Genomic DNA, 14,072 nt, shown 5'->3' on the forward strand with positions numbered 1-14,072 from the left:
AAGAGGTGTCAGTCTATCATAAGTAAAAAAAGCACAAAACCATTAGAAAATATGAAGTCCTAACTCTCCAACAAAAAATACCCAACAAACCCAAACCCATTGGCAAGTTGCTAGATAGCACATACCAGTGAGCTGATGTTTAAAAGCCCAGACTGTAGTTATGTACTTTTGGAAAAAAATCACTATTTACACAATTTTAAAGTATGTGTAAATAAAATATCACATAAAATGTGTCGCAAAATGCTGTTATAATTTAGAAGTAAAATAAAGAGTTAGTCTTGTTAAATAGCAATTTATTCCATGAAAGGGAAGTCATGAATTTCTCATAAACATTAACTTGAGTGACTAGCCAACACTGATTCATATATTCCTCACAGCTCCCTCAAAAGAAACCAGCAGGCTGAGCAGACTTTGTGACAGTTAAAAGTGTTTTCTGACCTGTGCCTTCATTTCACTGTAAATTGTTAGGAACCATCTAAATTTTTTAGACCTTAAGCCCACTGCTAGAAATACCAAAAGACTGAAATTTTTTTAATGACAAAAAAAAAAAAGAATTTCATATGCATGTATGTTCTAAAAGGATTAATAATTTTTAGGCAAACACAGACATAAGCTTTGACTTCTACACCCCTACCTATTAGTGATTAAACATAAAACCTGACCCCCAAATATGAAAACTTGGCAATTTTGAAATCCTGCTATGACTCAGAAAGACCTGCTTGTAATTCAGAAGGCCAGAAGCTTCCACAATTGGCACAAGAATGCAACACGTCAGCTTTCACAGCTCCTGTGCTCAGACTACACCACAAAGAGGCTGTTGCCATCTCCTGCAACTATATTCTCCATAACAAGGTACTTCTCTTGGTCAATTCCCCTGAGGTTTCAGGTTCCCAATTTGCTCACTTTTACTGAGTAAACAAATATTCAAATCAAGGTGTTTACAGGACAGTAGGATGGCTTGCAAAGCTTCTGCTGTATGCCAGCACTTAAAAGCAAACCAAGCACAAACTAACAGCCATGTGCCATGGCTCTTAGGAGAATTTGCACAGGTAAGGAATTAGTCTCACCAGGAAATAGTAAACTGCAGAGACAAGCTTATAAAAGTCTCAAGTACTGCCAAATTCTCCCTGCCATCCTTGTAGATCAGTGGTCTCCAAACTTGTTTTGATCATGCACCCCCTACCACTAAAATTTTTTTTAAACCCACACTGCTGTGTGTATTTGTTAATTATATAGACATACCACTGAGTTCTAATCATTTATTCCAGCACCCCAGTGGGTCATGCTGTGCATCCTCTGGGGTGCAAGCACCCCACTTTGGGGATGGCTGTGATAGATACTAGCATTGAGGGGCATGGACTGGACAAGGTCTCCTGATGCTTTCTGTGCAGTGAGTTACACATGCCCTAAACACATGTGCATGGACAGGATTCTAGCAGGGGACACAGAAAAGATGCATGGAGAAGAACTCACTCTGCTGCTGTAAAAATCTGGCTGGAGTTGGTGCAGATGGCATTTATTGGGCTGTCATGTCCCTTCATCTCCCCAATGGGTGCAAAGGTGTCCACATTCCAGAGCTTGAGGGTGCCTCCCCTGCAGGCGCTGAGCAGAACCGGCACCCCGGGCACCAGGCCAAGAGCACAAACCCAGTCCTTATGGGCATTGGGGACTTGCTGAAAGAGAGAAGGTACACCAGTCTCACAGGGCTGCAGAAAATTCCAGAGCAACAAGCACAGAAGTGGAAAAATCCCAAGTTGTAAACCTGATTCCTTGTCCTGCAGCAGTTTTGCTACGTGGCTCTGAGTGGATTCTGCACCTTTAGAGCAAGGACAGTGCTAACTTCCAAGAGTGTTTGTTTTTGTGAAATAATACTGCAAAACAGGAAAAAAAATCTAATATGCACAATTGACCTAATGTGGAACAGAAATCAGTTTAGGATAATGCAAAGTCTGCATATTTTCTAATGCATATTTGAATGCATTTTTGAACACATGGTCTCTGTATATGTTTCAAGTCTCTGTAACTGCTATAAAACACATAAAAAGAAAATCCAAAAAACTGCACAAAAATACACCAGGAAGACAGAAGCTGTGTTTGCCTTCTTTCTTTCCTCTTTTCCCACTACACATTATACATTGATTTTGTGATGTTGTACTTCACAGAAACACATTAATTCTTTATTGAGGAAGGGCACTAGCATTTTAGTTCTCATTCAGAAAGCAAAATGCTGCACAGACCAGCTGAGAACCACATCCTTTTGTTGTTCTCACAAATAAATACATGGGGAAAAATAAAAATATGGGGAAATAATAGCCAAAATTTGCTGTCTTTTGGGGACACCAAATGTGGCTTTTCTCTGGTTCAGTTTGGTAAGAATTGCTTTGCTTTGCTACATTGCTCATAATGGAGTACATTCAGTTTTCTAGGAACTTAGCTTAGTGTTTCATTTATAACATACACAGCTACAACAGCACTGGTAGTCTGATTCTGCAGCATTCCATGAAACTAGGAATGGCAGCAGGGGGGTGGGGATGGTTGTGGTTTGTATAAATCCCAATTTTGTCACAGCAGGGTTTTGTGACTTGGGATGTGCAACATCAAGTGAAGCAAATGATCTCCAAATTCTTTTGAATAGCATGCTTGTTAAGGGATTTTCATTAATTACAGAGGATCAAACCTGGTCAACATGTGTATGCCAAACCACAACCTCTGATGCAACATTAGCATTTCTGCTGTAAAGCAGCTTGGCTCTGTTTCAGGTTTTGTTGCTGGGTAGATTAAGGAGAGCAGCTGTTCAGTCTGCAACCTTGGAGGTTTTGAAAACTCAGCTGGGCATGGCCTTGAGAGCCCAGACCTAACTACAAAGTTGGCCTTGCTTGAACCAGCAGGACAACTTTACATTGTGTGACCTCCAGTGGGCCCTTCCACTCTGAATTATCACATGATTAGCAAAGCAACAGCATTTCTCATTCCCTATAAAAGACCATGAATAAAAATTACTTCTGTTCTGTCAAATGCTTCAGTCTCATCTCATTGGAAAACATTCAGCATTTTATAGAAATTAAAGAAGTGTGAGATTATTCTTATCAAGTTCTAATTTTCAAACCAACAAACAGGGGAAGGCAAAGTAGAGAAATCATGCCCATATACCAAAAGGAAAACAAGGAAAGTTATATAGCTAGTCCAATTTACATACTTATTCACCCCGATCCTGTATTCTTTCTGATGTTAAATTAATTGCAATAGCAAAAATGCATATTGCATAATTTTTTAATGAGCCTAAAATGCAAGAGTGAAGACACTCCTTAAAACTTTAATGAAGTCACTCTGAGAATACAAAATCTTTCCAGTGCCTATGATTTTGGTACAAGATCCTTAGCATATTTTTCTGGACAGACAGATGTAAGGGCAGATGTCCCAGTACGGGCAAGTGAAGATTTTCTGTAAGATGCTAAATTTATGAATCCTTATTTTAACTGTGAAGTCTTTGGAGTATTCTGAAAAGGAACTGGCACTGAACTGGATGATTTTGAATGACGGTCAAGAAAGTTTATATATTTATGGAATACTAATTATGCCCATATATAAATTTTCTTTTTAAAATAGCTAGTCCATTATTTTCTCATGTCCCAGTATTTTAAAATTTTATTTATTTCCTTGCTATCAGTCTGCATATTAAATGCATGCTCCTCCTTTCTCTAAAAGCTACTGCAAGACCAGCACTCTCTTCTGGTATTTGTTTTTCTGCCTTCCAGTTCTTGCTGAGTTTCAAGTTAAATAATCACAACTATACCTCAAGAACTTCTCATAAGACCTAGAAGAACAGACCAGCTTACAGCAGGTAGACAAAAAGCAAAGATCTTCATGCCAAACAAATTGCGATTTCCCTAGATTTGAGGTCCTTTTACACCCACTCCCTTTTTTTCCTTTTTACATAAGGAAAAACATACAGCAAATGTGTTCTGAGAGCAAGTGTTATTGTGAGTGCATTGTATACATAACATCTGCACTGTATAAGGAGATGATCTAAGGTCCAAGACTGGGTGGAGTGAGATAGGCTGTAAAACCTCTTCACAAGAAAATACTCTGTATACTGATCTAAAGTATTGTTTCTCATTAATGAGTTCCCAATCCAAACTTTACTAACTTGTCAAAGACAAGTATCCAGTGATTCCAGTCACGGATGAGGCAAATGTTGCTTTTATTCTGAAGCAGAAAAACAACCCCCATGTACTCAGAGCTAAAACAGGATAACCACTTCACCGGAATTTCCTGATGCTACATGCACAGAAGAGAAAAGCAACTGCATGTAAAGATCAAGTACAATATTCATTTCTTTCTTAGCCAGTGCTCTATGTCTTCCCTATTAAAAGCACCAGTGTCTATGTGAATAGTCATTGTACGAGCCTGAACATTTATACAGCCTGAAAACAGTTCTACAGCGTGACTGTCACAGCGGCTGCATGATTTTTTTCATTACCTGAAGAAGGTCTTTTTGAGACAAATCCCATTTCTTAATTCCATTATCTCTTGAGCCACTAAAAAGGTTATCTCCCATAATAGCAAGTGCTTCAATGCCATCATAATGAGGAGGTTCAAAATTGTGTGTAGGACTCACGCTTCCAAGAGCTCCTTCAGTCACATCAAACATCTAAAATAAATAATAAAATATGTTATATGAAATTTTCTGCCATCTAACCTGCTTGAAAGTCATGCAGCAAATAACTTCAGGGAAAAAAAACCTATTACAGTCTTATTACAGGCCACAGTATCATGATGTATATTTGACAGAATTTATCTACCAGAACCACTCCTTTCTCCTCTTCCACCTCTTGCCTGAAGTGGGAATACTACACTGACCTCAGAGAAGACTGCTCTGGGAAGAAGAATTACTACTACTTGAATATCATATACACAGCAGCTTCACAGGAAGGGCCCATATATACCCTGTGTGTTGGGCTAGAGAAACAAAGTTCATGAGTAAGTTTGGGAAACATAACTCACTCTGGGAGAATTGCACAGCTAAGTAGCTTCAGAAAGAGGCATTAATATGTTTTTTCTGGACAAGTTGTTTTGGTAAGGGTTACATACTGTTACACACTGATGCTTGCTTTTCATGTACTAGACAGATCTCTCTCCTTGTCTGTGCTCCAAGAATGGGGTGTTAAAACAAACTCTTTAAGAAAGGTTGCTTCAACAATTTAAGCCATAATCAATCCCATCAGGTCTTTGTTGCTGGAGCTGCTGCAGTGTAAGCAATCCTGATTTATTTTGCATTGTAGGGAACCAGAACTCACCGAGTGAGACTGAGCTGAAAGAACAGATGAGCTGTAACTTTTTAAACCACCAGCTCTGTTTCACAAGCAAATGTCAAACTTTATCCTCTATTATTTGTTCTTTATTGGCCTTTTAGAATGAATAAGCTTGACAGCAGAAAAGGGAGAGCTTGGTAGTATAAAATAATACCTTGTGAGCTAAAGGTATTTTAAAATACGTTACCACATTCAATTAACATGCATCAGTTCCAACTGTAACAAAAAATTCAGTGATAAACCAGAAAAATCAGGTACCTAGAGATGACCAATATTACTGACTCAGTAGACAAGACAGTAGTTTCCTGTGACATGACAGTATCTGTCACCAGGCCTGGTAGCCCTACAGACCTACCCATTCAGAGAAACACACATTATTAAGGGGTTAAAATGGGCCTTAAAGATCATGTAGTCCCAAACCCTCTTCGGTACTAGGGACACCTCCCACTTTAGCAGGCTGCTCAAGGCCTTATCCAGCCTGGCATTGATTACTGCCAGAATTGGGGCATCCACAACCTCACTGGACAGCCTGTTTCAGTGTCTCACCACCTACACAGTGAAGAATTTCATGTTAATATCATAACATAAATTTCGCCTTTTTCCATCTGTGCCCATTACTCCTTGTTCTGTCACTACAGTTTCTGATGAAGAGCGTGCCTCTCTGGCTTCCCTGTAAGTCTCCTTCTGATAATGGCAAGTTATGAGGTCTCCACATAACCTTCTCTTCTCCATGCTGAATGGAAGCATTGAGAATTCATACACAGCTGGCTTGACAATTCTGGATATTCACTTTGGAGAACACACACTACTCTGAAACACACAGAAATGGCTGAAATACCCCTGGACATTGTAGTGATGTAAGTCAAGAGTCAGGCAGACCTAGGAGGATTTATGTAGCCTGGCCACAGAAAGGAAGGACAAGAAGGACAGATAAACTTCTCTGCTGCTGACAGCTTTGTTTTCCAAAAGCCCTCCCACCTCCTTGCTTGTCTCAGGAGCTCACAGCATGACAAACTTGGATTACATGATCCCACCCTGTTGTTCTCACTGAGGTCCTTCCCTCATTACTGTGCCAGGATGGCAGCTCATTACGAAACCAATATTCTGAACTGTGCAGAGAAGTAATTCTCAGAGTGTCTGCCTCTGTCTCCCCATTGCCTAAGAATCCCCTGGCCTCTAACCATAGGGACATTGCTGAGAGGATTCAAATCCACAGCCCAAACTGTCCAACTGTGCACCAACCTCCCAGGCAGTTTTTTGCATCTGGCACAGTGCCCAGCCAAGCATCCAAGAATTACAGAATAATATGAAAAAATGAAAGCCTAGCTCAGTGAGAAAGCTCACACAGGTTCTGGATCTTGCTCCACCCCTAGCTGTGTTCATACACTCATCTCCAGTGTGTGAGAAGAACAGAAGGTTATCCCCTCATAACAAGCTAGGGTTTCTTGCCCATTCTCTTTGGCCTCATGCATCACACATTCTTGCAGTGTGAGGGTCGCCTTTACATGATGATCTACAATTTATTAAGTCTGGTGATTTGGGTGTAGCCCTGAGAAACAGGAGCTTGTAGGTTTAAATAGCCACTGACTGATGTGAGACAAAAAAACCCCACAAAAACAAAAACAAACAAATAAAAAACCCCCCTCCTCCCAAAAAAACAGATTCCACAGCCTTGAGTAAATTAATCACAACTCCAAGAAACAGAAAAGTATATTGGCCACCTTGCCTGAGAAGTGCTGACCTGGCTGTCTTCCCCACTTCAGAACGAGCCTGGGCTAAACCCTGGACTCTCTTACATGAGGAACACACAGGGTGTCTCTGGTGAAACAATTAGGTCTGCACTCCAGAAGAGAGGCACTGACTTAAGATAAAGAGCTAAATGTTACCTAAAAGTAGGTGTTATGAATATTTCTCCAAGACTTTGTACATCTGACATCCAATTGAATGGGGATTAAGAAAAAACTAAACTGGAGACAACCATGCATCCATATTTCTTGGTGAAACAAAAAAGGTATTGAAGTGGTAAGTATTATGACTGAATATTATTCATGATCCATGACTGGTGAAATAATTTTCATTTTGGCTATCACATTTTGAATGTGTAGATGAGAGCCACTTCTGCTGAAGCCTGCATCCCATGCTGATTGATATGCCAAGTTACCTTTATATAATGATCCTTTGAACCAGTGATAATAAGATCTTGTCCATTGGAGATCTGATCGACAGTAAGGCACATAACAGGACCCTGGTGACCAGTTAGCTTTCCTGTAGACTGAAATCTTTAGGGATAAGAGAAGAAATGAGGATTTGTTAATTTTTCACATATCCAATACAGTCCATAGCACAGCTTGTGACAAATGGGTTGTTTTATTTTCCCTTTGTCTTCAGTACTCATCCTCTTGTTTACCTATACTCTATTGTTCATATCCATGGATAAATACTAAATCTACATTAAACACAACAAAACCCCTCTACTTATGCAAAATAGGAATTAGAACATTTTAAAGTAAAGATTAATCAGTCCCCTCGTAAGTATTTTCTGTACTTTGAATGCACTCTTTGGGAGCAGGTTCTATTTGGAAAAGTGTAATTATAGTGCAGCTATCATAACCCCATATTATATTTCATTACTTCCATTGGCTTCCATCATCTCATCAACAATTACTAGTCAGGATTCCCATCCTCACCTTACAAAAGTGTGTTTTGTAGTGCCTGTCAAACAAAACCTTGTGTTTTCCCAGTCATTTTTACTGAAATGATTCACCACAACCTTAACACATGAGAAAATCATTATCTCAGTAACCACTACAGATGGATTAGCTGATCTGTAACTGATACCCTATTTTGCCCAGGTGTGGACACTACCATATAGAAGAAACACTATACTGACTGTGTCATGTGCACAACTTTGCTGCCTATGCACATGTAACCACCTAAAAACATTCTCTTTGGCTGGTGTTCTGTACCTTTTCAGGTCCCACATCCTCACTGAGTTTCCAGCAGCTGCATAGAGGAATGTGCCAGTTGGATTTAGTGCAATTTGATTGATCTGGTTCTCTCCAGCTGGGATAGCAACTGTTCTGTTAGTACTTCCTGAACACACATCAGCAGGCATAGCTTGGCCTGAAGACCTGAGTACAGAGAAGGAGAAAAAGGAAAAAAAAATAAAACCCCCAAATTCTACAGCTAGTTTGCCATACTTTGTATACTCTCTAAAAATAAACCTATTTCACTGAGCAAAAAAGGCTATAAGCCAATTATGAATACTGAACATCTGATAAGACTCTATAAGCAAATTGTTTTGTGTTCCCATAGATTACTGGCGTCCTATACTGACTTAGCCTGAACATGTAAAGAAACATTGCCAACAGTGTACTTATGTTACACTGTACTGCAATACTGAATTAAATATCATAAAATGTATCTAAAAATAAGAATGCTCATTTGAATGCTTGGCACCTGAGGTTCAGCATACTCACGTCAACGTCCGAATGCACTTGGCAGAATCTCTGATGTCCCACACCTTGATATAGGAGGTTGAAACTGTGAAGACCAGGCTTGTGTAGTTGCAATATTTAATAGAAACCACATTATTTGGATGACCCCCTAAAGACATAATCTCTTGTCCAGTTACCAAATTCCAGACTTTACAGGTACGATCTAAATAAAGACAAACAAAAATGGGAAAAATATTAACAATAATCAAAAAATCCTGAAAAATCTCATGCTTTTCCTAAACTGTTAATTTTTTTAAAAGCACATTAATTCATTTGCACTCATACATTTTCCTCCATTTCTGTAGACACCGCAGAAACACAGCTAAATTAAGTAGTTCTTTAGAAATACACATAGGTATCCATCTATCATTATCAAAACTAAGCAAGGTTGATCATTAAATGTGCTTTCAAGACATGCATATTAGCTCCCAAAGCATTTTAAAAGGGATTAAAATCTCAAGGGAAGTGAAAATGCAGACAATTTAGAGGCTGTAAAGTGTGGGTGATGATAGATGAAGGGAATAATCCAATTTTTAATTCAATCATTCATTATCAAAAACATAGTTCAGGATGAGTTTTGAGACTTAGCATGGCTGAGTTCTGAGTGCCACAGCAAAACTACAAAGGTGAGAAGGGACCCAAACTCTTCAGTGTTTTGGGGGCCTCTGAAAGTCCCAGCAGAGAGTGCTTTAGTCACTGTTTTCATTCCATAGCCAAGGAATTTAAATACTGCAACCTTTTATGTATTAAAATCCCAAATGCACAGAAGTTTTCAAGAAATCTTCAACCCTACTGGCAAGAACAAGAAACTCTCCTTGCTGCACGATGTCTGTATCACTCCAGGTATTTTAGATATACAATTATACTGAAATAAGTACTGGAAGGAAGAAGAGAAAGCTTCATGTATAGACTCCAGTTATGATAGCATGAAGGTAAGTATAGCAAGACCTGTCTGCCACTTTAAAACACCAACTACCAAGATCAAAGATCTGCAATGTACATGAGAGTTTACTGGCATTTCTGAATTTTTCTGCAAGTATTATCTGATGTCAGTGAGCCAAGACTTTCTGCTTCAGCAACCATTTCCAAAAGATTTAACTTTATTTAATTAAACAACTGTCTACACTCTTGAGTAAAAGCATACTTGGTAAACTCCTCTCAAAAAAATATATACAGAAAAAATTCTCCCATAAGTTTAAGAAGCTAGGATATGACTTCACAAAGGTTAATATTTGCAACATCTGCAAACATCCATTAAAAAAAAAAACAAAAAAAACTACTAAATCTAGATGTAAAATAAAATTTTCAAACATGCCATTTTTTCCCTCATATAGCCACTAAATTTAAAATCTCAACAGAAATTAACTAAGTATTATTTACAAAATCTAAATCAATGTCCTTTTTTGCAAGCACATTAGGCTGCACAATTAAGAAAATAACAAGTCCTTTATATTAAAATAGGTGTTTGTGAAAAGAATCCATTGAGCTCTGGTGGCCTCTGGTGGTATCTTTAAGTCAAACTGAGCAATGATACTGGAAATTCACTACAGACAGGAAGAAAATGTTCTCTTCAAAACACTGCTTCTATCAGTTTGAGAAGTTTATAGAGTGACTGCACCATCCAGTAAGGAACTTAGAGGCTACTAAAATTCCAGGCCGTCCCACAAGTGCCATGCAGTTCTCATAACAACAAAGGACAGGAAACAAGATGCACAGAGGAAGCAGAAGACATCCTCAGATGAAGATAGCTCAAAAAACCAACTATGGCATAAGAGTATCCAAACCCTGTGCAGTAGAGCCAAACATGTCCAAATTCCCACCTCCACCCTTACCTGAAGCTATTGGCATTGTATGTCATGTGTTTGCATGCTACCATGACTCCTTCCATCTTATCACTCAACAAGTGTTAATGTTACTGCTTTTTGTGGTTTTCCATGACAAATATGCAGCCAAATACTACACTTTGGAGTTAGAAACCTGTAGATAATTACTGTAAATCTGTCTGCAGCTTATGTTGAGAAACAGACCCTTGGAATTTTCCACTGTGTTTACAGCACCAAGCACAAATTGAGACTTTCACAACATCCCAAGCTGTCAAAGCAGCCTCTGTAGACAGCAGAGGTGCACAGAGCTTGCCCAACCTTTAGATCCAGTGAAGAGAAGATCATCAGTTGCATCAACACAAAGCACAGCCTTGGTATGCCCCTCAGCTGTGTAGATACACTGAAGCGGGGACGATCGGATGCCTTTTGAAGCAGGAAATGGGTTAATTATCCCCCTAAAGAAAAAAAGGAATGTGAGTTGGGCACAGTAATAGACACAGATAAAGCTAATTTACTTGCATGTAGGGAAAAAAAATTAACCTAGTTCTTAGATGTGAGGGCAGAACAGCTGAATGCCTTTCATAAACTATGTAAGGACTTTTACTATTTAGCCTCAACACATGTCCACTCTGGCCTATCAGTTAAAGAAAATCACAAAAATAACAAACAAATGAAAAGACAACAGGATGCTAAATGCTGGGTACATGGCAAAGTCTACATAATGCTGAACAAACCAGGACACTTAAAGCTTCTGTATGCCCAAGATCAACCATCTAAACAGCATAAACAGCTCTGAAAAATGGAGCAAATGTAATGTGCTCCACCAATTCCAAACTCAGCATGCATTTCACATTGCCTGCATTCTGTGGGCAGACACAGAGAACTGCTCTTAACTTCTGTGCCTGAAAAGGCTCCCACTGCACCCTGTACCCAACAACATGCTCATGGCTCAAATAGCTAAAAGGGAGGATGACTGGAATGCTGACACCCCAGAGGAATCTTCCTGGGCACTTTCAGCTAATTCTGTGCTAATGCCAAAAGACTAACTTGCCTGAAATAAACACCTCACAATTCTTTACCAAACAAAAATTACTAGCAGTCTAAAATCCCATGCATACAATTGCATGCACACACACCCCTTTAATCTGTGAAGTGTAGAAAAGCCTCAAGGTAATGCCCAAAACATGCAACACAGCTGTGACCCACCAGCTTGCAGTTAAGACTCACTGTCATGCTCTTTTGGGAATCACACACATAACTGTGATGAAAAGGAACTAAACCATAGCCCTATCTCATGAAAACAAAACCAAACAAAAAAAAGTATCAGACGCTTTAGGAAAATCTAAAAAATTAGTAATATTGTCCAGAAGTTTGCTATAGAAAGGAAAAAGTCCTTTATGATACAAGCTAACTTTGTGACAACTGATTAGCTTATCCAGTACATTAAAATTATGATTTTTAACATTTTTACAGTTCAGGACATCTTCACTCATATAATTCATTACTCCTCAGCAACCCTTCCTTAGATCTTACTAGTATTAATAGTGTCTTGAATTGTGTAACATTATCTTCCTTGTTTTGGAAAGGCTTTCACCTTTCATCTACACTGTTTTATGTTTTCAAGAAAACAGGAGCAATTTGCTTTTAAATTAATTTAGGTCTCTATGCTTCTATTTTCTAGCATCATACTAAACTAACATTATTTTCTCTGTAGGATTCCCTAGTGGATCATGCTGCCTCTGAACGGGTTATTCCTCCTGCTGTTCTCACCCACTCACTTCCATGACAAAGCCATGTAAAATACATGTCCTGGAGCTACTTATCTACGTATATGCAGTGTTCTAAAATCTACAGACAAAAACCACTACAACTGCTACAATGACCAGCCAAAGCCCCATTACATTATTAGCAGTTATTTGACTGCCCTTCTCTAGATAAACTAATATTTTACTGAGTACCAAAATCCTAACCCACAGGGACACAAGTGGCAACATTTCTTTGATCTCTTAAGCCACTGTGCATTGTCTCAGAAAGAAGTAATAAAAGCTACTCATTTTTATTTACACTAGGATTTCATTTTTAGTGATCAAAGCATAAAATGTAAAAAGAAAAACAAAAATAAGGAGGGAAGTAAATGAACTATAAAATGTCTGCTTCTATTTTTTTTTTTTTTAAGAAAACAAAGAGAGAAACAATGTGTCTCAGGAAATGTTTACACCATACCTCAGTTATAATTAAAACACCTGACATGCTCAACAATGATAAAAGAATACCCTAAAAAAGGAGAGGGGGAAACATGCTTGACCCAAATCTCAGATATTTCACGTTCCGGCAAAGGCAAGAGAAACAACGCACAGCTATCAGGAAAAGTCATGCAGCAAAATGAAATGTCTTAAGAACTGGAATAACTTTGATGAGAGATGTCAAGAAAACAGAAAAGAGAGAGTACCTTTGTACCTCCGACAGAGAGGAATCACTTTCATCAGACCTACAATCAACAGTGGTGGAATTGTGAGGAGAAAGAATATAGGTATCAGCAAAGGAACACCTCCACATGAGAAGAACACACAACAGCATGGCCAACTCAGAAAAGCAATGCAAATCCACAAACATTATGCAGCATTGCTCAAGGTATATCTCAAACCAATGATGATATGGGGGGGTAGGGGGGAAAGAATAATTATCTTAAAATATCACTCTCAGCAGTAAGTTACAGTAGACTGTTTCAGCTCCAGAAGATGAGTAACAGCAGCTGAGCAATTTCTTATTTCCCCAACATTTTCTTAGAGAAGTAAAGGCAAAAAATTAAAAGGAGAAGATAGATGCACAGGTTAACCTCCATAAGATAGTGCTTGTTGAGAATATCAAAAGAAAAAAAATACTTTGAACATCAATGCCTGCTAAGTGTAGAAGAGACATGCAAAATATTAGTAAAAGAGATATAAATGTTAAATATGATAACTCACTCAAATAAATACAGCACTTTGCAAGCCACGCTAAGTTCAAAATCCTTCACCTCTCATTTCTAAAAATGTTTAAAAATAAAAACCAAGAAAACGTACAAGACAATATTTTCCCAAGACATGATGATTTTCAGTATATCTTAAGATGTACATTTTCAACTCAGACAGATTCAGCAATTTCTACTTGACTTCAAAGTCAGGTCAGAGAAAACAAAAAGGGTTTGATGGGAGTTAGCAATAAGAACGGTAAGCTATGATAAGGAAGTCACAAGCACAGTTACTGAAAGCCTTGCAAGCCACTGCCTGGTATGTGGTGGCTGTAGACCTCTGAAAAAAACCCCATTTTATTCAAAAAATAGTGCCAACAGACAAAAGCAATTTCTTATGCTGCTAGAGTTACAAATAAAGGTTTATTTTAAATCTGAGTTGCAGTTCATAAGCACTGCATGGTATTTGCATCAGTACTGAAACCTGTAA

General features: G+C 38.5%; 1 protein-coding gene across 3 annotated transcripts in view; it reads right to left on the minus strand.

Moving 5' to 3' along the window:
* KIF21A (kinesin family member 21A) overlaps positions 1–14,072 on the minus strand; it is an 86,930-nt gene that overhangs the window by 1,532 nt on the left and 71,326 nt on the right. For 2 of the 3 annotated variants that reach the window (XM_058805741.1, XM_058805742.1), the window contains 7 exons: positions 13,082–13,120; positions 10,951–11,087; positions 8,792–8,972; positions 8,279–8,443; positions 7,474–7,591; positions 4,481–4,651; positions 1,474–1,673 (listed from right to left, as the gene is read on the minus strand). In XM_058805741.1, the coding sequence (XP_058661724.1) occupies positions 1,474–1,673; positions 4,481–4,651; positions 7,474–7,591; positions 8,279–8,443; positions 8,792–8,972; positions 10,951–11,087; positions 13,082–13,120 (1,011 nt within the window). The remainder of the gene's footprint in view (positions 1–1,473; positions 1,674–4,480; positions 4,652–7,473; positions 7,592–8,278; positions 8,444–8,791; positions 8,973–10,950; positions 11,088–13,081; positions 13,121–14,072) is intronic. The other variant, XM_058805740.1, reaches the window with a different exon arrangement.

Source organism: Ammospiza caudacuta, chromosome 5 (genome assembly GCF_027887145.1).
Source record: "Ammospiza caudacuta isolate bAmmCau1 chromosome 5, bAmmCau1.pri, whole genome shotgun sequence".
In the NCBI taxonomy this organism is placed as follows: domain Eukaryota; kingdom Metazoa; phylum Chordata; class Aves; order Passeriformes; family Passerellidae; genus Ammospiza; species Ammospiza caudacuta.